This window comes from Lemur catta, chromosome 4 (genome assembly GCF_020740605.2).
Source record: "Lemur catta isolate mLemCat1 chromosome 4, mLemCat1.pri, whole genome shotgun sequence".
Classification (NCBI taxonomy): Eukaryota; Metazoa; Chordata; class Mammalia; order Primates; family Lemuridae; genus Lemur; species Lemur catta.
In genome coordinates, this window is record NC_059131.1 from 6,200,908 (window position 1) to 6,220,669 (window position 19,762).

The 19,762-nt window shown below is 37.7% G+C and overlaps 1 protein-coding gene across 3 annotated transcripts in view; it reads left to right on the forward strand.

Moving 5' to 3' along the window:
• The window catches only part of TAF1B (TATA-box binding protein associated factor, RNA polymerase I subunit B), a 67,357-nt gene that overhangs the window by 14,575 nt on the left and 33,020 nt on the right, over positions 1–19,762 (forward strand). For 2 of the 3 annotated variants that reach the window (XM_045549025.1, XM_045549024.1), the window contains exons 6-8: positions 1,001–1,157; positions 6,306–6,465; positions 13,378–13,477. In XM_045549025.1, the coding sequence (XP_045404981.1) occupies positions 1,001–1,157; positions 6,306–6,465; positions 13,378–13,477 (417 nt within the window). Of the gene's footprint in view, positions 1–1,000; positions 1,158–5,516; positions 5,593–6,305; positions 6,466–13,377; positions 13,478–19,762 lie in introns of those variants that run through there. The other variant, XM_045549026.1, reaches the window with a different exon arrangement.

A 19,762-nucleotide genomic window follows, 5' to 3' on the forward strand; every position in this document is an offset into this window, starting at 1 on the left:
AGGCAGAGGGCAGAGTATATGGTAGATTTGCTGGCAGTGGTCACCTGCGGGAACCTGTGAAAGTTTTCTTCTGATTGCTTCAATTTTCTCAATGAGTCTGTGCTCATCAGCCACCTTTATGGCATACCTTGCCTCTCATGTGGCTTGCCAGTGGAGAGGGGATGTGGTTGGCAGAGATTGGAGCATCTTATTTCATTCCCTGATTTTTTTTTCTTCATTCTCTTGTGATCTTCTTTAACAAATGAGTCTTATCTCCTTGCAATAAGATCAAGTTTCTTGGCCTGTAGGGCTGAGATCGTGGCTTTCTGACTGTGATCAGTTCCCCAAGGTAATGTTAGCTAAGGAGGTCTTCAGGTAGCCAGCCCACTGACCATTTTAGGGACATTCTTACCACCATTTCAGTAGTACATGTGTGAACAAACAATGGTGTGAGATAGTATATCCTTGTTGATTATGTTTTATAAGCAGTATGTACTACAGGAGTTCAAGGAAATGAGAAATCACTGAAGAAGAGTAGGTTTTCAGTGGCATGAGAGAGTAAGTAATGAGTTGAAGAGAAAGAAAGGGAAGGAATAGTTCAGGCAAGAGAACCAGAATTAGCAAAGATATAAAGCAAAAATTCCCCAGGTAGGTTTGGTAAAAAGAGGCCAGCCAGTGTGCACAGAGTCGTTATTGATGCTCAGTGTTTTGATTGGTGAAGATGTTAGCACTGTGAGAGAGGTGTTTGTGGAAGGAGGAGATCTGATGTATGTGCTGGCAGCCTGCTTCCTTCCTCATCTTTGTCTGTAGCCTTTCTCCCAGGAGCACTGCTGGCGGCTGTCAGGGAGTGTGTTTCAGAAGTAAAGGTCTTTCAGACTTAGGGTCTTGGCAGACAGTTGAAGTTCTCTAGAGTGGTTTCTTTTATAGTGTTTGTGATGGTTGGGAATTGTTTAAATTCACAGAAATTAACTGTGTTTTAAATTCCTGTGTAATAATTTTGTTTATATTATTTTGCAAACAGGTATTAGAAGATAATCTAAGTCATTCAGACTGGAGTAGTGAGCCTGAGCTGCTAAGTGATGTTGGCTGTCCCTCTTTTGTTGAAAGTGGAGCAGAGTCACAGTCTGACACCTACAGTCAAAAGCCTTTCCCCCTCAGCAGCAGAGCATCACAATCAGGTAAAAATGAGAACCAAACTGTTTAGAATTTTAAAGTTAGTACTGTCTCTTAAAAATAATTTAGTCCAATCTCTTGATAGTCCAAAGAAGGGGGAACTTGCTCTAGCAAGGACACGTGACTTACTGAATCACAGGGCTAAGAGAAAGGTAAATTAAATGAAATCTTAGTGCAATTTTTTTTTTTTTTTTGAAACGAAGTCTCACTCTGTCATCTGAGCTAGAGTGCCGTGGTGTCAGCCTAGCTCACAGCAACTTCAAAGTCCTGGGCTCAAGCGATTCTCCTGCCTCGGCCTCCCGAGTAGCTAGGATTACAGGCACACACCACTACACCTGGCTAATTTTTCTATTTTTAATAGAGACAGAGGTCTCACTCTTGCTCAGGCTGGTCTCGAATTCCTGACCTCAAGCTATCCTCCTGCCTTGGCCTCCCAGAGTGCTTGGATTACAGGCATGAGCCACTATACCCGGCCAGTGCAATTTTTTAAAAGGCACATTGTCTCCATGTATTTTTGTGTGATTTTAAAGGGACATAAAGAGTAAGTTGATCTAGAAGGAAGCTCACTCAAAAACGATGATATATGTGTGAGCTCAAAGTTTTCAGAGAAAAGTTGCAGCAGAAAAAAGTGATAACTTAACCAATATGGTAAGATAGACAAGAGTCAAAGATGATATGCCCAATTTCTAAGCATGTTACGTGTGTATGTCTTACTTTCTAATTTAATTTGATAACTTAAAATAGATGAGTATATTTAAGGTTATAGACATAGACGTTTTTCCTAAAGCATTTATTCATTTTAGTTGTTCCTTCACTACATTTTTTTTTTAAATCATGGTGGAAAACAGACCTCAGAACAGACCAGGCTTTTATTATAGATTACATGAATCTTGATGTGTACTAATAGAGCTCTTTGGGAAATAGCTTCCAAACCACCCGGTGTTAGGAATTGTTTATTGAAATCTGGGTTAAGTGTAGTTATTTATACTTTAAACCAAGTTTAAGGGGGGTGGAGGGTATAGTTCTATAAAATTTTCAACAAAACTTCTCTTGAATGGGCTGTTTCTTTGCATGCCTTTTGCCCCCCAAAGATTAAAAATTCCTTTTGTCAGTGTATCAGCATTTCTTGCTGGACTGCACAGTGACACAGATATCTGATGAGTTACTTTTTGTGTCCAAAGAAGTAAAGTGTTAGAATCATAGAATAGTTGAGCAGCAATGAATCTCTGGAATTTTTTTCTCCATATTTTCAGGCAAGCCTGAACTCAAACGGTCCCAGAAGACTGACTCTAAAATCATCCAAACCTTTTTAAAAAAAGATGGTAATTCCTTTTAAAGGATCATAATTGTTTTGTTTACCTATGTTAAGGGTTTTTGTTTGCTTGTTTGTATTTTAGTAAATGATGGTCCTTGGAGCTTGCTTTTAGTTTTTACATTAAAGTAATTATTAATATAACTCTTAGTACAAAACTGTAAAATGCAGATGGTCACAAAGAAAATAAAACCACCAGTTATTGTACCACCCAGAAAGAGTTTCATTGTTTTGTTTTGCAAAAATGTGAACAATTTTCTTTAAATTTCTAAATCAAAATTCTTGATGCATGTAATTCAAATAGTTCTATAAGTCTTAATATGAAAAATTGCAAAAATAAAAAATTTTTTAAGTTATCGTCCACTCTCACCCCGAATGGTCCTATTCCGAGAGGCATTTATTTTCCGCTGTTTTGTAACTTCCATATCTCTGTATCACATGCTTCTAGTAGCACATCTTGATTTCTGATTTGGGACATTAGATTTTGAATTACCACTGTTGCAGAAGTCTCAGCTCTTTCACACATTCCTCACTGCCCCTCCTCTGCACATAGTGACCAGTTCATGATTGAGCATTTCTCATTCTCTGTTTTCTCAATATAATTATAATTTTTTACTAGATTGATATTTGGTGCTTAAATTATTATAAATGTATAAATGCCATTTAGAACTGAGCATCCATGTAACTTACTGTGATTACTTTTCCTATATATCCTTTTATTTTCCCAGAGTTGATAATTGTTTTGTTATTCATTTAGTTTTCTATTTTCTATTTATCACTAATCTATAATTTATTACTACTGTATCTCCACACTTCCTCCCAGACCTTAAAATCTCTCAATACCTTAGATATTCTATCAATTTCATCTTCTGGAAGAAGTCTCTCTGGAGCTTCTGACCTGCTCCTATCTAGAATGATGTCTCTAGACCTGTGGCCTGGCTGACTTTAGGATCTCTCTTTACCACCATCCTGAGATTTTGTCACTTCTCTTTTGTTGAATTTTTTATTTCCTGGATCCCATTTTGTCTTCTTTTGTGGATTATGCCCTCATTTTTGTGGAACATCTTTTCTTATTTTGCAAAAGATAATAATGATATTTCCCAACTGATTTGATTGTCTTGGCCTCTGCTTTTTATATTAGAGGCTTTGTTCAAATGTTTAATGAGCCTAAGATAGCTATTTTTCTCTAAAAATGGAGACTAAAAAGTTGATTGAAAGCTTTGTACCCATGGTAAGTCTTGTCAGCTTTGCTCAATATGCAAGGGTAATCTAGCTGGGTTATTTTCTTAGTGAACCTCCAGCATTATTATCTGTAAATCTTCCCCCCTGAGCTGATCAGATTCTGCAGAGAAATCTCTTTGAGTCTTCTGTTTGGCAGGTGTGTAATCCTGGCTGTCAGTGTTCTGGGAACTGGGTGGGGAGAAGAAGGCCCGAGGGGAGTGTGTGGGGGTTGCCTTAGTACTCAGTATGTAAACTTTCACTTAATCCTCCTGTTTTAACTTTTCAACTGTGCATGTGACTGGCATGCCCTATACCAGAGACCCTTCTCTCTGGAGAAGAAATTTCTAATTTTTGGCCAGGATTGGGGAGGGGCACTCACTTGGCTGCATAGAGTTGGGATAAGAATCTGGATATCTAACTGCTTCTCAATAAGACTTTCAAGCAGTCCTCCTGGTATTAGTCCTGCCTTCATCCAGTTTCAGGCGTACCTGGTTTAGCCAATTCCTGAGCCTTCTTTGGGAATGTCCAGTGAAAATTACTGTTTGGCTTTTGCCACAAATAGCTTTGGATTTAGCTTTGCCAGGACAGCTAAAACAGTAATCACTTGTCCATATGCTTTATAACTTCTAAAATTTCATTGCTGTTGTCTCTTTTTTATTATTTGTTCTTAGGTTTATATGTTTTAAAAATTCCTTTATAATAATTTTTGTTATAATAATTTCTACTGGTATATTTAATAAGATCTCACATTTAACATGTACAATTCTGACATCTTGATTTCTGTCATCAAACTTGCTTTTTTGCTGTCCTCCTTATCTTGATAAACGGCATCTCCATTCTACTTGTTGCTCAGGCCAACATTAGAATTGTACTCATCTTCTCTTTTTCTCTCATGGTTTACATCCAGTCTATCAGCAAATCCTTTCGACTTTATCTTCGAAATCTATCCAGAATCCAACCACTCCTCACCACTTGCAATGCTACCACTTCAGTTCAAATTCCTGTCATCGCTCTCCTGGAGGAGTGGTCTCCTGTTTTCACTTCTGCCCTCCTATAACTCCATTCTTCCTACAGCAGCCAGACTGACCGTCCATAAATGAGGTCATATTGCTCCCATATTTAAAACTCTCCAGAAACTTCTTAGCATACTTAGAATAAAATCCAAAGTACAAATAATGGCCTACAAAGGCCTATATAATTTTTTGCTCTCTCCAGTATCATTTCCTATGAATTTCCTTCACCATAATACCCTCACCACACTGGCCTCCTTGCTCGTTCTGCAAGTTCACTCCTGCTGATGTGTTTGGTACTCATTGCAACATCCTTAAGGTTTACTTCTGGGCCCAGCGAGGTGGTTCACACCTATAATCCCAGCACTCTGGACGGCCAAGGTAGGAGGACTGCTTGAGGCTGAGAGAAAGACCAGGCTGGGGGATATAGCGAGACCCTGTCTTTACAAAAAAAAATGTTTAAAATTTAGCTAGGCACAGTGGTATATACCTCTAGTCTTAGTTACTTGGGAGGTTGAGGCAGTAGGATCACTTGAGCCCAGGAGTTCAGAGCTGCAGTGAACTATGATCATGCCCCTGCACTCTAGACTGAGTGACAGAATGAGACCCTATCTTTAAAAAAAAGAGACTCTGAATTCATTCAGGTCTCTCCTGAAATGTCACCCTCTCAAAGAGGTTCCTCTGATCATTCATGTAAAATAGCACATCTCTTGTCTCTTCCATCACTTTGTATGCCCTTACATTGCTATTTTTCTATGACAACACTATCTGTCAATTATATATTTTTGTTATTTGTTTATTGATCTGTCTCCCATTACTAGACTGTAAGTTCCAAGAGGGATGAGACACTGTTCACTGTCATTTACTGAGACATAGAAGAGTGGCACAAAGAATGAGGTGAATAAGTATGAGATGAATGAAGGAATGAATGAGGATACGATATGTCATATGGTAGAGGATGCCCAGAGGATGGGGGTGGGAGGAGGTGCTGCTTTAGCTAAAGAGTTTTTTGTTGTTGTTGTTCATTATTTGTTTTTTTGTTTTAGAGACAGAGTCTCACTTTTATTGCCAAGGCTAGAGTACATTGGCATGATCATAGCCTGGCTAATTTTTCTGTTTTTTATAGAGACAGGGTTTCACTCAGGCTGGTTTGGAACTCCTGGCCTCAAGTGATGTTCCCAAAGTGCTAGGATTACAGCAGTGAGCCACTGCGCCTAGCAGCTGAACAGTTTTGAAGAGGCCTCTCAAAGAAGAAGAAACACGGGAGTTGAGGCTGGGGTCAAAGGAGTTACACATTTTTTGCTTTGCAGTGTAATTGTTTATTCTTTTACTTTAAAATTATTTTTCAGTATTAAAAATTCAAATAGTTTAAATCCCTCTTTAGAATCCCATCTCATCCCACTCTCACAGATAACCCACAGTTACCCCTTGGCTGATTTCCTTCTAAAACTTTTGCTGCTCTTTACTGCCAAATTGCTCTTTGTAAAGGTTATATCAGTTGCAACCTAACTTTAAGATATTTAAAATGTCTATTTGGATTTTTTGTTGTTTTTCTTTTGTTGCCCAAAATAATTGCTTCCATTTTTAAGAGTCTCAATTTATCCCCTAAGAAATGGCATCGTCTGTCTGTTCTGGATCTCTTGATGGAGTGGAGTACTCACAACGAAAGGAGAAGGGAACTGTGAAGATGTCTGTGCCAAGAACACTTGCTCTCTGCTATCTGTCGTTACTTTGGCAGAGAGAAACAATAACACTTTCAGATCTCTTGCGGTAAGGTGCACCTCTCATATGATGTTTTTGTTAATTGTGTGAATTAAGGAGACAAACTTTGGATGTTTTGAATTTTATAAGAAGGCTTAACTTGAGGATAGGCTTGGGAAGGTTGGGTGGTCTGAGTTCTAATTCTGAAATCTAATCCTTCTGGGCTAGTAATTCATCTTCTTGATTTTCTTATTTATAGAGCAGAAATAATAGTACTTACCTCACATTGGCTATTGGAAAATTAATTATCTGATAAAATGTTTTGAAGAGAAAGTGACATTAAAGTATCTGAGTTGTATTAACATTTTTAAGAAAAGATGCGTAGATGATCTTTCCATTAGCAAAATGGTTGTTATTATGGTAATGCAAAAGCATACATTGATGTCATTAAGAGCTAAACTATAGGTTGTCTATGTTTATAAGGAAACCTTGAAAACAAAACTATTGGAAGAAGCTGTTGTGTAGATAGGTAGTAAGCATTTATGTTTTTCAAGATAATCTACACTTTTTACAGTTAATGAGTAAATTATGTCATTGTATATAAGAATTTCTCATTTAATAGAAGATGTGCCAAAATCATTAATATGTTAACTTTTTTTCCTTGCTTTGTATGTGTTCTGAATAATATTTGGGTTTAATCAATGTGTAGAGTGCTTTTAAGAGCACAGATTTGGAACTAGACCCCTGGGTTCAAATCCTGGCCTTGCCATTTATTTATTATATGATCTTGAGTAAGTTATCTAATTTCTCTCTGCTTCTGTTTCCTCATTGGTAAAATGGGGCTAATCATAACTACCTCATAGGGTTGTAACTACTTTTAGTAATTAGTACTACATGAAAAGCACTTAGTGTTTGGCACATAACAAGAACTCCGTGCTAGTCATTATTGTTTTTGTTTTCATCACCATAATCATCATTATTATTGGCCATAGGCCCTTTGATTAAATAAAATGCCTCCAGTAAGTGATGATAGTGCCTTTGAATTTGGCCACATCAACCAAATAATAAGGCTTTTTTCATGTGTGATTAACTCTGCAAGCAGATAGCCCATGATTCAGTGAATTTTACTTTTAAGTTTAAAAACCTGATCTTGCTCTGTGTGCTCTTATTGGGTGATCTCACCCTCTGCCAAGGCTTTAATTACCGTCTATATGCTGATGACTCCCAAATTTATATCTCTAGCCCAGACTTGTCTGCTGAGGGCCAGACCTATATATCCATATATACAACTGCTGGGCACAGCTACTTGGATGTCTTTATGGTTGTCTCAGAGTCAGCATTACTAAAAAGAGGTTTATCATCTATCTCCTTAATCTAGCTCCTTCTCCAGTATTTTCTTCTTAGTAAATGCTATGCACCCTGTTACATCCTACCCAGAAGCCTAGGAATCATCCTTGACTCTTTCCTTTCTCTGCATGTACTGTTAGTCATTATGTTCTATCAATCATATGTACAAAATAACTCACAAAACCATTTTTCTGTCCATTCCCTCCTCTCCATTCCCACTTGGATTGCTTAACAGTCTCCCACCTGAGCTCTGTGTCTGTGCTCTTGTGTCATTTCTGTCCCTTTTCCTCCTGATAACCAGAAATACCTTACAGAAATATAAATGTAATCATGTCATTAGAACTGGATAAAGGGGCTAATCATCCTACCCAGGGCAATCTATAAGGGGCTAACAAAACTTTCCTAGAAATATAACAAGATGGGGAAAATAATATTTACCTGAAATTCTTCTCAGACTATTATTTGTGGTTGGAAAAATGGGGGTAAAATCCTGGCCCCCTTCTGTCACTTCGTTGCTCTTTCCCTGTTCTTCCCTGCAATTTAAGGGAATTCTAAAATGCCTTCAAGGAGATTGGATCTGGTTAGCTGGGGAACTTTTATTTTGCTCTATGAGTTGCTTGGGGCAGTAGGAGAAGAGGCTGTCACCATTGGTGCTCTTTCTCTGCTTTTCTTCCAGAAAGAGCTCTATGTCATAGGTCCTGAAAGTGTGGACCTGATTAATAGCTTCTACATCACCTAGGAACTTGTTAGAAATGCAAATTCTTGGGCCCATACTAGACCTTCTGAATCAGAAACTAGGATGGGGCCTAGTAATCTCTGTTTTAATAAGCCTTCCAGGGGATTTTTATAGATGCTAAAGTTTGAGAACTACTGCCAAACTTTGAAAAAATATTTAAAGAACATTGACTTGAAGGGAGTATGTTATTAGCCTAACTGGAGTACTTAAACTGATTGTGCATGTCACTTTCCTGTTCAAATCCTCTAGGAGTAGCCATAATCCTTAGAATAAATTTATAACCCTTCAAATAGCCTATAAAGGACCCTGCCTACCTAGTAATAACAATAATAAATAAAAATAGCCAGTATTTATTCATTGGACAAATATTTATTGAGTATCCACTGTATGCAGGTGTTGTATAGAGTCTAGACCCTTGAGATGCAGTTATAAACCATAGAGGTCAAGTCCCCGTTCTCATGAATTTCAAAACTAGAGGAAGGGCCGGGTGTGGTGGCTCACTCCTGTAATCCTAGCACTCTGGGAGGCCAAGGTGGGCGGATCATTTGAGCTCAGGAGTTTGAGACCAGCCTGAGCAAGAGCGAGACCCTGTCTCTACTAAAAATAGAAAGAAGTTAGCTGGACAACTAAAAATATATAGAAAAAATGAGCCAGGCATGGTGGTGCATGCCTGTAGTCCCACCTACTCAGGAGGCTGAGGCAGGAGGATTGCTTGAGCCCAGGAGTTTGAGGTTGCTGTGAACTAGGCTGACGCCATGGCACTCTAGTGTGGGCAACAGAATGAGACTCTGTCTCAAAAAAAAAAAAAAAAAGACTAGAGGAGGAAATATGACAAATACATAAATAAGAAAATGATCAGACAGGGAAGGGTTATTCAGAAGATTGTAGTAGGATGGTGTGATCAAGAATGACTCGATGGCTACTGTAAATTGGTTATTAGGGAAAGCCTAGCTGATAAAGTAGAATTTAAGCTGCACTTTGAATGAAAATAGAGCCAAAATGTGAATATCAAAAGTATAGTAGTCCCTACTTATCCATAGGGGATACATTCCAAGACCCACTGTGGATGCATGAAACTGTGGATAGCACTAAATCCTATATGTACTATGTTTTTTCTATACATAACATTCCTGTGATAAAGTTTAATTTATGATGTAGGCACAGTAAGAGATTAACAACAGTAACTAATAATAAAATAAAACAATTATAACAATATGCTGGCACCACTACTCTTGTGCTTTGGGGCCATTATTAAGTAAAGCAAGTGTTACTTGAACCCAAGTACTGCAATACCGTGACAGTGTATCTGAGAACTGAGCAAACTGTTAATACAAGTGACTCATGGGTGGGGAGAGTCTATCCATGGATATGCTGGACAAAGGAAGGATACATATCCCAGGCGGGACAGAGCAAGATGTGCTGAATTTCATCATGCTATTCAGAACAGTGTACCATATAAAACTTATGAATTGTTTATTTCTGGGATTTTTCCATTTAATATTTTTGGGCTGTAGTTGACTGTGGGTAACTGAAACTGTGGAAGGTAAAACAGAGAATAAGAGTGCCCTACTGTGCTAGGATTCCAGGTAGAGGGAAGTTGCTAATACCGTGCCCCGCAGCAAGAGCAAGCTCAGTGTGATGAAGGAGCAGAAGAGGGCTGCAAGAGAATTCTGATGAGGAGTGGGAGGGTGAGGGCAGAGAGAGAAGCAGGGGCAGATATCTGTTAGGAGATCCAAGTTAGGGGTTTGGACTTTCTTTTAATTGAAGCATAATTCATATATAATAAAATTTACCCTTTTAAAATTACAATTCAATTAGCTGGGCATGGTGGTGCATACTAACAGTCCCAGCGACTTGGGAGGCTGAGGCAAGGCAGATCGCTTGAGTGATCTACAGCCTACAGCCACTGCACTGCAGCCTGGGTGACAGAGTGAGACCCTGTCTCAAAACAAAACAAAAAATGTGCAATTTAGCAGTTTTCAGTATATTCACAAAGTTGCACAACCATCACTTCTCTCTGTTAATATTTTCAGGACATGTTCATCACTCCAAAAGGAAATCACATACCTGTTAGGACTTTAAGTATGATAATAAGCCACTACAGCTATAGCAGGAAGGACATGATCTGATTTATATTTGTAAAAGATCATGTGGAAAATGGATTCTAGGAGGGAAGGGTGGGCGGAAGCAGGGAGACCAGGTGGTCTTTTGCTATACTTCAGGCAAGAGATGGTAGCTTGGATTAGGATGCTGGTAATGGAAATAGAAAGAGGTGAACAGGTTCAGGATCTGTTTTATGGGTAGACACGACTTGAACGCAGTGCTTTTTCCATGATCTGCAATGAAGGACTAATTTGTTAAATTTCCAGTCTGTCACAGATCAAAACTTTAGAAAAATACAAAATTATAAGTAGAGACAGTGTTTCTAGGGGACACAGCTAACAGAGGCGTATGGGATGCTTTCAGTCTATGCCAATTGCTCTGTCAACTTCCTGGATTGACCCAGAGAACCAGCTGATAATACCAAAGAAGGGAAATAGATTGTTCAGTAGCTATCTTTTTGGAAAAATAAATATTTTTCTAAAAGGAACTTCAAATTCAGAAGGAAGAAACCTTGGAAAGAGGTCAAGAGCAGCACTATTTATAAATGGTGAAACATCTTTTACACTCCAGATGCCCAAGACTGCTCTGTGCAGACATCTCTGCTTCCCCTGGGCAGATCTCTCATTCTTTCCTCTGCTCCTATAGCACTCAGCCTGCCTCTGTGATGGCACTTGTGACAGGTGTCTCTACTGGTTCATCTGCAGGCTGTCTGTCGGACTCATTAGGGTGGGGGTGTGGAGGACTCTTCATTTCTGAACCCCTAACGCTCCACAGAGGGCTGGCATGTATTATCACATGGGGATAAAGTCTAAGTAACTAATGAGCATATTAACATAATGAAATAATAGATAGTTGTAAAAGTGGTAGTACGGGCTGGACACAGTGGCTCATGCCTGTAATCCTAGCACTCTGGGAGGCCAAGGTGGGAGGATCACTTGAGCTCAGGAATTCAAGACCAGCCTGACTAAGAGCAAGACCCCATCTCTACTAAAAATAGAAAAATCAGCCAGGTGCAGTGCTGTATGCCTGTAGTCTCAGCTACTTGGGAGGCTGAGTCAGGAGGATCATATTGAGCCCAGGAGTTTGAGGTTACAGTGAGCTACAATGACATCCCTCCATGCTAGCCTGGGCAATAGAGTGAGAACGTGTCTTAAAAAAAAAAAGATAGACCCACATTATATCCTATATATGAAATAATATTAAACCAAAAATGTAGTTCTGAAATAATATGAATACTGATTACTATATATAAATACTTTTATATAAACTAAAGATACTAAGGGAAAACTAGCTGCAAGGGGCTTTAACACCATTTTTTTACATAAAATATTTAATTCTTAACTTTCAGTAGGCTAAAAATTAAAGAAATCACATTTTTAATTTGAAATTAAAGTCAAATCAGTTTTGTCCTTTAACTGCTATAGAAATCTGAGAGCCAAATATCAGCCAAGCTCTAGCAACGGCAAATATTTTAAGACAGTACATTTTGTGTACTTATTCCGGTCATTTTCCTTAACAGTTGTCTTACTTTTAAAATCTTATATGTAGGTATATGGATATATATGACATGGTTGCAAGACTCCTATTCCTCATTCTCTAGTCTCCTTCCCTACTTATTTTTCTCTTTAACCTCTCCCCCTACCTAACATACTATAGATTTCATTTATTTGTTTTGTTGTCTTTCTCTTCTCGCTGGAATGTAAACTTCACAGGAACAAGAATGTTTTTCTCTTTTATTTACTGTTGTATCCCTGTAGCGTACAATAGTGCTGGGAATATAGTACTCAATAAATTTTTCTTGGCCGGGCGCGGTGGCTCACGCCTGTAATCCTAGCACTCTGGGAGGCCGAGGCAGGTGGATTGCTCGAGGTCAGGAGTTCGTGACCAGCCTGAGCAAGAGTGAGACCCCGTCTCTACTAAAAATAGAAAGAAATTATCTGGCCAATTAAAAATATATATAGAAAAAAAAAATTAGCCAGGCATGGTGGCGCATGCCTGTAGTCCCAGCTACTCGGGAGGCTGAGGCAGTAGGATCGCTTAAGCCCAGGAGTTTGAGGTTGCTGTGAGCTAGGCTGATGCCACGGCACTCACTCTAGCCCGGGCAACAGAGCGAGACTCTGTCTCAAAAAAAAAAAAAAAAAAAAATTTCTCTTGAATGAATGAATAAATTATAAATAAAGATATTTGTTTATATGTATGTGTTATTTTCTTCAAACTCAATAATTGACTCAAAATATTTGATCTCATATTGTATTATGTGTACTGGACATTGGGATAGGTGGTGAGCAAACAGGGCAAGGTTCCTCCCATTGATGATTCTTCTAGCAATAAGCATCTACCATGCACCATGCTAGGTGCTGGAATCAGAAAAGTAGATAAGGGAAGTAGGTGTGCTGTCATGGAACACAGAGATCAAGGAAGGCTTCCCTGAAGAGGTGATTTACAAGATGAGTAGGAGCCTGTCATGTGAGGGAGATAGGGATAGAAGGAATGCCATGTTGGAAAGCCTGGTGATGAACTGACAGATAAGATACCCACTTCTTAGACATATTTAATCTGTTTAGTCAGGAACTTAAGAGAATCGATTGATAATTGGCTAAATGGTCCCACACATGGATATGGAGAATAATAGATAGGATCAAATTTATCATCATTAAAAATAAATATATGGAAGGTAGAATACACTTAACTGATTCTTACCTTATCTTTTTAAGAGACTTTTTTTTCCTGAAAACATTTACTGTGCTAAGTCAGTACATAGCACTCATTGAAACTTTTTCTTATTAAAAATACAGATTTGTTGAAGAGGACCATATTCCTTACGTAAATGCTTTTCAGCATTTTCCAGAAGAGATGAAATTATATGGGCGTGACAAAAGAATCTTTGCTGTAGAGGTAAGTTATTTTCTTTTTTTACTTTGTAGTTACTAGTAAGACTACAAGAGTGGTTGACGATTTATATTTCTTGCCTGACTTATTGTTTGGTGTTGGAGTTTTTAAAAATGTCATCTAGTTTTTGTTCTATGGAAGTATGGAACATTAATCATAATTTAATGAAGAGTAGGATTATTATCTTTTATTTTCCTTATGTGACTCCTTCTAATCCTTTAGGTTATCCTCAAAATGTAGCTATAGTGTGATGTGTGTACATTGCAAATGGGTACATTGTTGAGACTAAACTTGAGAAGTTTTATAGAGACCTTTAGGTGATTACATTTTTTTTTTAAAAAAAGATGTGGGTTTTTTCATTGTTTTTTTGCACACTGTGTTGCTTTGAAGGAAAGAGAAGAAAGTTATTGCCATGTTTCAAGAGGTACTATTTTAAATCCTTAGCTTGTGTTAGTTTATCTTTTTCTACATGTGTTTTCGGATGTCTCCCATGGAAGGACTTCTGTCCTTTAATTGTGAGTTTTTATCACTATTTATGGTGCTCAAAAGTTATTTTCCCTTTGTTTTTCATCAGAAGGTTTTCAGTATACTAAGTATTCTAAATATTTTCCTTCATTTGCCCACTTCAGGAATTATTTTCATAGACCTTAATGACCTTCATGACCTTGGCATTGTTTATGGTTTGAGAGACATTTTTTGAGTGCCTGTTAGATGTTTGTGAAATTAAGTAATATTTTTCTTTTTTACTCCTAACAGCACCATAGTCTATAAGTAAGGTTTATCACAATAAGGATGGATGTAAATTATAAGATGGTAAAATTGAGTCTCAAAAAGGTTAAGTAACTTGCCCAATATCATATAATTGTCAAATCATGAGACCTGGATTTGGCCCTTGGGACTGTATCTCTCATGTCAAAAGTCTTTCTTTTCTTTTTTTTTTTTTTTTGAGACAGAGTCTTGCTCTGTTGCCCGGGCTAGAGTGAGTGCCGTGGTGTCAGCCTAGCTCACAGCAACCTCAAACTCCTGGGCTTAAGCGATCCTACTGCCTCAGCCTCCCGAGTAACTGGGACTACAGGCATGCACCACCATGCCCAGCTAATTTTTTCTCTATATATTTTTAATTGGCCAGATAATTTCTTTCTATTTTTAGTAGAGACGGGGGTCTCACTCTTGCTCAGGCTGGTCTCGAACTCCTGACCTCGAGCGATCCACCCGCCTCGGCCTCCCAGAGTGCTAGGATTACAGGCGTGAGCCACCGCTCCCGGCCAAAAGTCTTTCTTCTATGCCACTATCTTTTTGTTCTCTGACAAAAACTACAGTCAAGAGAGGGTGGAATGTCCAGAGACAGTGGAGTAAAGAGGCTGCAAATCCTCTCCCCACAAACAAATATAAAATTTAATGAAATTGCTCCCCAAAACCTCAGGTCTCTGGAAATTGACCAAAGGCTAACAACAAATTGAGAAAGCATTTATTCATAAAAAACTGCAGCGAGAGTCTGTGGCATTCTTCCCTAGACTGCTCCCATCCCTCACCCCTACTCCCAGCCAGTGAGCGAGATGGTGCTGCCAGGGAAGGTGGCTGTGAAATCATTAGCTTCGCTGTGGGAGGGGGGATGGCTTGATTCAGAGCAGAGGACAAAACCCCCCTGTGTGGTGATATTATCAGGAAAAACAGAAAATTCCATTAGAAATGCTCAGGGAGAGCTCACAGCCCTGTTAGACTGAGATTGATGTACCACTGGTAGACAAGGCAGAAATTTAACAGAGATCATGGAAATGGAAAGGGCCATAATTGTTAAGGTGACATCATAGATTCTTTACATTTGTAACTGCTGATTATTATTCCAACTGGAGAGAATTTAACATAAGTAAAAAGTTAATGTTTCCTTTATAAAAGTTGAGGTGCAGAGTATAACTTATATTGCTTATATGGATATAATGACTTTCATCTGAAATCTTGAAATGTTTTCCATTACTATTTTATTTATTATTGTTCAGTCCCTGAAAGGCAGGTAGATTCCCTTCTTCAGAGATAGAATTTGAGGCATTTAAAAAAAAATGATTGGAAAACCTAAGTAATCTAAGATTTTTAATTATTTAAGACATTAGACCAAGATAAGTTTTCACTTCTCAGTTAATTCTCTTAGAAAATATTTCATGTTTGTTCTTTTACAGGTAAATAAGTTATCTAAGTAATTTACCACTTGGTAGTATGTAGTGGGGGAAGGTCCTTTTTGTCAGCTTTTATATTTCTTAAAAGATTTGCTTTGAGAAAAAAGTCATCATAACACAAAAATATTTAATAATGGTTTGACTTCATATTTAAATAAAAATATTTAATGGTGGTTTGACAGAAAATTAACCTGTATTCAAACATCCTGTGATGTTCAAGTTGATGTTGGGGTTTATCCCTTTTCATCCTGTGAGTGTTAACAGAATGCAGATAGAAAATGAAATTGCACATTTTACAAGTTCCAGCATGAAATATGTTGTCTTTGAAATGAATGTAGAACTGCTTGCAAATCTATCCACACATACAGGTCTGACAGAATTAGAGAAGTTTACAGTTGAAGAAGAGAAAAATCACTGAGGATGACACAATAAGGCCTTCCAAAGGGAAAATTTGAAGTCCGAGGATTAAGAGAGGTCCCTGACAAAGCTAATAGAGCCCTGGTATATTTTGTAAAATGATTCTCTTTGGAATTATGCTGTAAAACCAAAGGCAATGAGAAGGATGTGTTATCATATAATTTTGCTAGAAAAATTACACCCCTCAAAAATCAGTGTTTCATTCATTCTTTGTTATGAGAACTTAGTAGATAGGCATAATTACAACCTAAATTTTATTCGATATAAGATAAAATAAACTTATTTGTATGCCTTTTGTTTCTTAAAGTCTCAACCAAATTCCTTTTTCACTATTTACCAGTAAAATTTTATCAACTGTTTTTTAAATAGATTCACTTTGAGAGACTTTTATTGGTGTGAATTATCTTTGGATGATAATAAAATAGGGTAGTGCAGTTCTGCTGTGAAAATGACACATCTTTTCATAAACAATAATCTAGACTGTTTCATTTAAATGAAGATCCTTTACTAAATTAGTCCCATTTTTGAAATTTTAGCAACTTTTTATTTTTCAAGAATTTAAAATTATTATTTGGCCTGTGTGTTGTCAACGCATATTATGTATTTGTTGCTAATAAAATACATTTTGTTTATGAGTTGTACTTTTACACCTGAAGGGAATGGAATGTCCATATATTGGCCTTGATTTTACAGAACAGGTGCTTTCCTGAAAAATTGACTTTAAAGAGTTGAATCATGTGTCCCCACTGACATTCATGATGAAATTACAGACTCAAAATGTGGTGAAAAATGCAGTCAAGAGTTAGAGTACTGGTTTAAATTACATGTTTAAATTACTTTCTAATAAAACATGTAACAGTGCTATTCAAAACAAACTGTGAATTATAGTGATTATATTAAAACTTAAAATAGCTTCCTTACATCTGCTCTCTTAGCATTATATCTCTTTGTGCCACTTAATTTTTTAAAAATTTATTTTCAGGCCAGGTGTGGTGGCTCACTCTTGTAATCCTAGCACTCTGGGAGGCCAAGGCGGGAGGATTGCTTGAGCTCAGGAGTTTGAGACCAGCCTGAGCAAGAGCAAGACCCTGTCTCTACTAAAATAGAAAGAAATTAGCTGGACAACTAAAAATATATAGAAAAAATGAGCCAGACATGGTGGTGCATGCTTGTAGTCCCACCTACTTGGAAGGCTGAGGCAGAAGGATTGGTTGAGGCCAGGAGTTTGAGGTTGCTGTGAGCTAGGCTGAATGCCACGGCACTCTAGCCTGGGCAACAGAGTGAGACTGTGTCTTAAAAAAAACAAACAAACTTTATTTTCAAATATATCCTTCCCATAGTAAATATTCTAGTTTGAGATGGCAGGCTTAAACAGTGATTCTTTCCCAAAGGTTTCATCTAGTATGTGAGCTTTTATTTATTGAGGGATGTTAGTGGTTCTATAAGTAGAGTTTTTTATTGTTACTAATTTATTTTTTATTACAGAGGTACAAATGTTTAGGTTACATATATTGCCTTTGCCCCACCTGAGTCAGAGCTTCAAGTGTGTCCATCCCCCAGATGGTGCACACTGTACTCATTAGGTGCGAATATACCCATCCCCTCCTCCCTGCCACCTACCTGCCCGACACCTGATGAATGTTACTACTAAATGTGCGCATAAGTGTTCATTAATACGAATTTGATGGTGAGTACATGTGGTGCTTGTTTTTCCATTCTTGTGGTACTTCACTTAGTAGAATGGGCTCCAGCTCTATCCAGGATAATACAGGAGGTGCTATTGTTTTTTGTGGCTGAGTAGAACTCTATGGCTTTTTTCTGGGATACCAATTACATATTAGACTACTTAATACTGTCCCACAGCTCCCTAAGGCTTCTGTTCCTTTTTTTCTTTTTCAAGTCTTTTTGCTCAGTGTGTCGTTTTGATGATTTTTATTGTTATGTCTTCAAATTTACTGATCTTTACTTTTTGAGTGTCTTATCTGTTGTTAAACCCATCTAATGTATTTTTCATTTCAGATACTGTATTTTTCGTTTCTGGAACTTCTATTTTAATCTTATTTCTTGCCTTTTTCTTCTCATTATATTCATATTTTCTTTTATATTCTTGAGTATATTGACAATATTTATTACAGTTGTTTTAAGGCTCTTGTCTACCAATTCCATTGTCTGTTATTTCTGAGTCTGTTTTTGTTGATTGTTTTCCTGCTTCTTTGCTTGCCTGATAATTTTTGATTGGATGCAGATATTGTGCGTTTGACATTGTTGGGTGCCGAATTTTTGTTCTGGCTTATATTAAGTAACTTGAAGATTAGTTTGATCCTTTACAAGCTTGTTTTTGAGCTTTGTTATGTCTGGTTTGTTAGTCCCTACTTTAGCCCCACTACTAAGGTATATCCCTTCAAAAGACTACTCCAGTGTCCCTAGTATTTTGAGGTCTCTGTACTCTGGCTGTTGCCTTTTGAGAGCTCTGGAAATTGTTTGGTCTACTGCTTTTCAATGAGTTTTTACCCCTGGTCTCACTTTTTTTCCTCATACATGCCTATGCTGGTATTCAACCAAAGACTTGAGAGGACCCCTTTGCAGATTTCTGGAGCACTCTCTGTGCAATTTTATCCTTTCTGGTATTCTCCCTGCAAATTACAAGCCACCTCAGCTTCCAGGACCTCCAGTCCTTGTCCCCTCAGCTCAGCAAGACCACCAGCCTCTGTTTCATTTCCCACGTCTGCAGTGCGGTTTGGAAACTGCCTCCAGGAAGTAAGCTGGGCCATTTGTTTCTCTTCTCTCAGGGATTACAGTCCCATGCTTCCTGTTGTCCAGTTCCTGAAACTATTCTTTCATACGTTTGTTCCAGTTCTCTGTTGCTTATGGTAGGAGGTCAATTCCTATAGTAGTTAGTCCTTCGTGAGCAGAACAGAAGTGTTCAAATGCTGATTTTTAGACATTTAGAAATAGAATCAGTATTCAGATGCTTTTTAGGTGAATATTACCTGAACAGTTCTTTCTCGAATGCCTAAAAGCTTCTCAGTGTTCATTTATTCTTGGATTTTTTTTTTTTTTAAAGATGTAGTCTCTATTCATGAATATTGTCTCTAGTCTGATCTTTGCTTAATTTTTTCCCCCAAATGGACCATGTTATTGGAGGGTCATGGTTTTGTTTACATAAAATACCTACCTTAGTAGTAATCCCTTTTGTTGACTATTTTTTTTTTCTTTTTAAAATTAATATTATTTTCAATTGACAAATCATAATTGTTTATATTTTGGGGGCACATTGTGATATTTTGATATATGTGTATACCATGTGGAATGATTCAAATCAAGCTGATTAACATGTCCATCACCTCAATTACTCATATTTTTATGGTGAGACATTTGAGATTTACTCTTATTTTGGAATATACAATACTATCATATGCTGCACAGCAGCATTTTGTTCAAGGATTGTCTGCATATACCATGGTGATCCCATAAGATTATAGTGGAGCTGAAAAATTCCTGTTGTCTAGTGATGTTGTACCCTTCATAGCCTTGCAGTACACTACATTCATTACTTATGTTTGTGTTGACGCTGGTGTAAACAAAGCTACTGCACTGCCAGTCAAAACTATAGCAGGTACAGTTATGTATAGTACATAATACTTGATAAGGAATATAAATGACTATGTTACTGATTTATGTGTTTACTACATATTATTTTAGA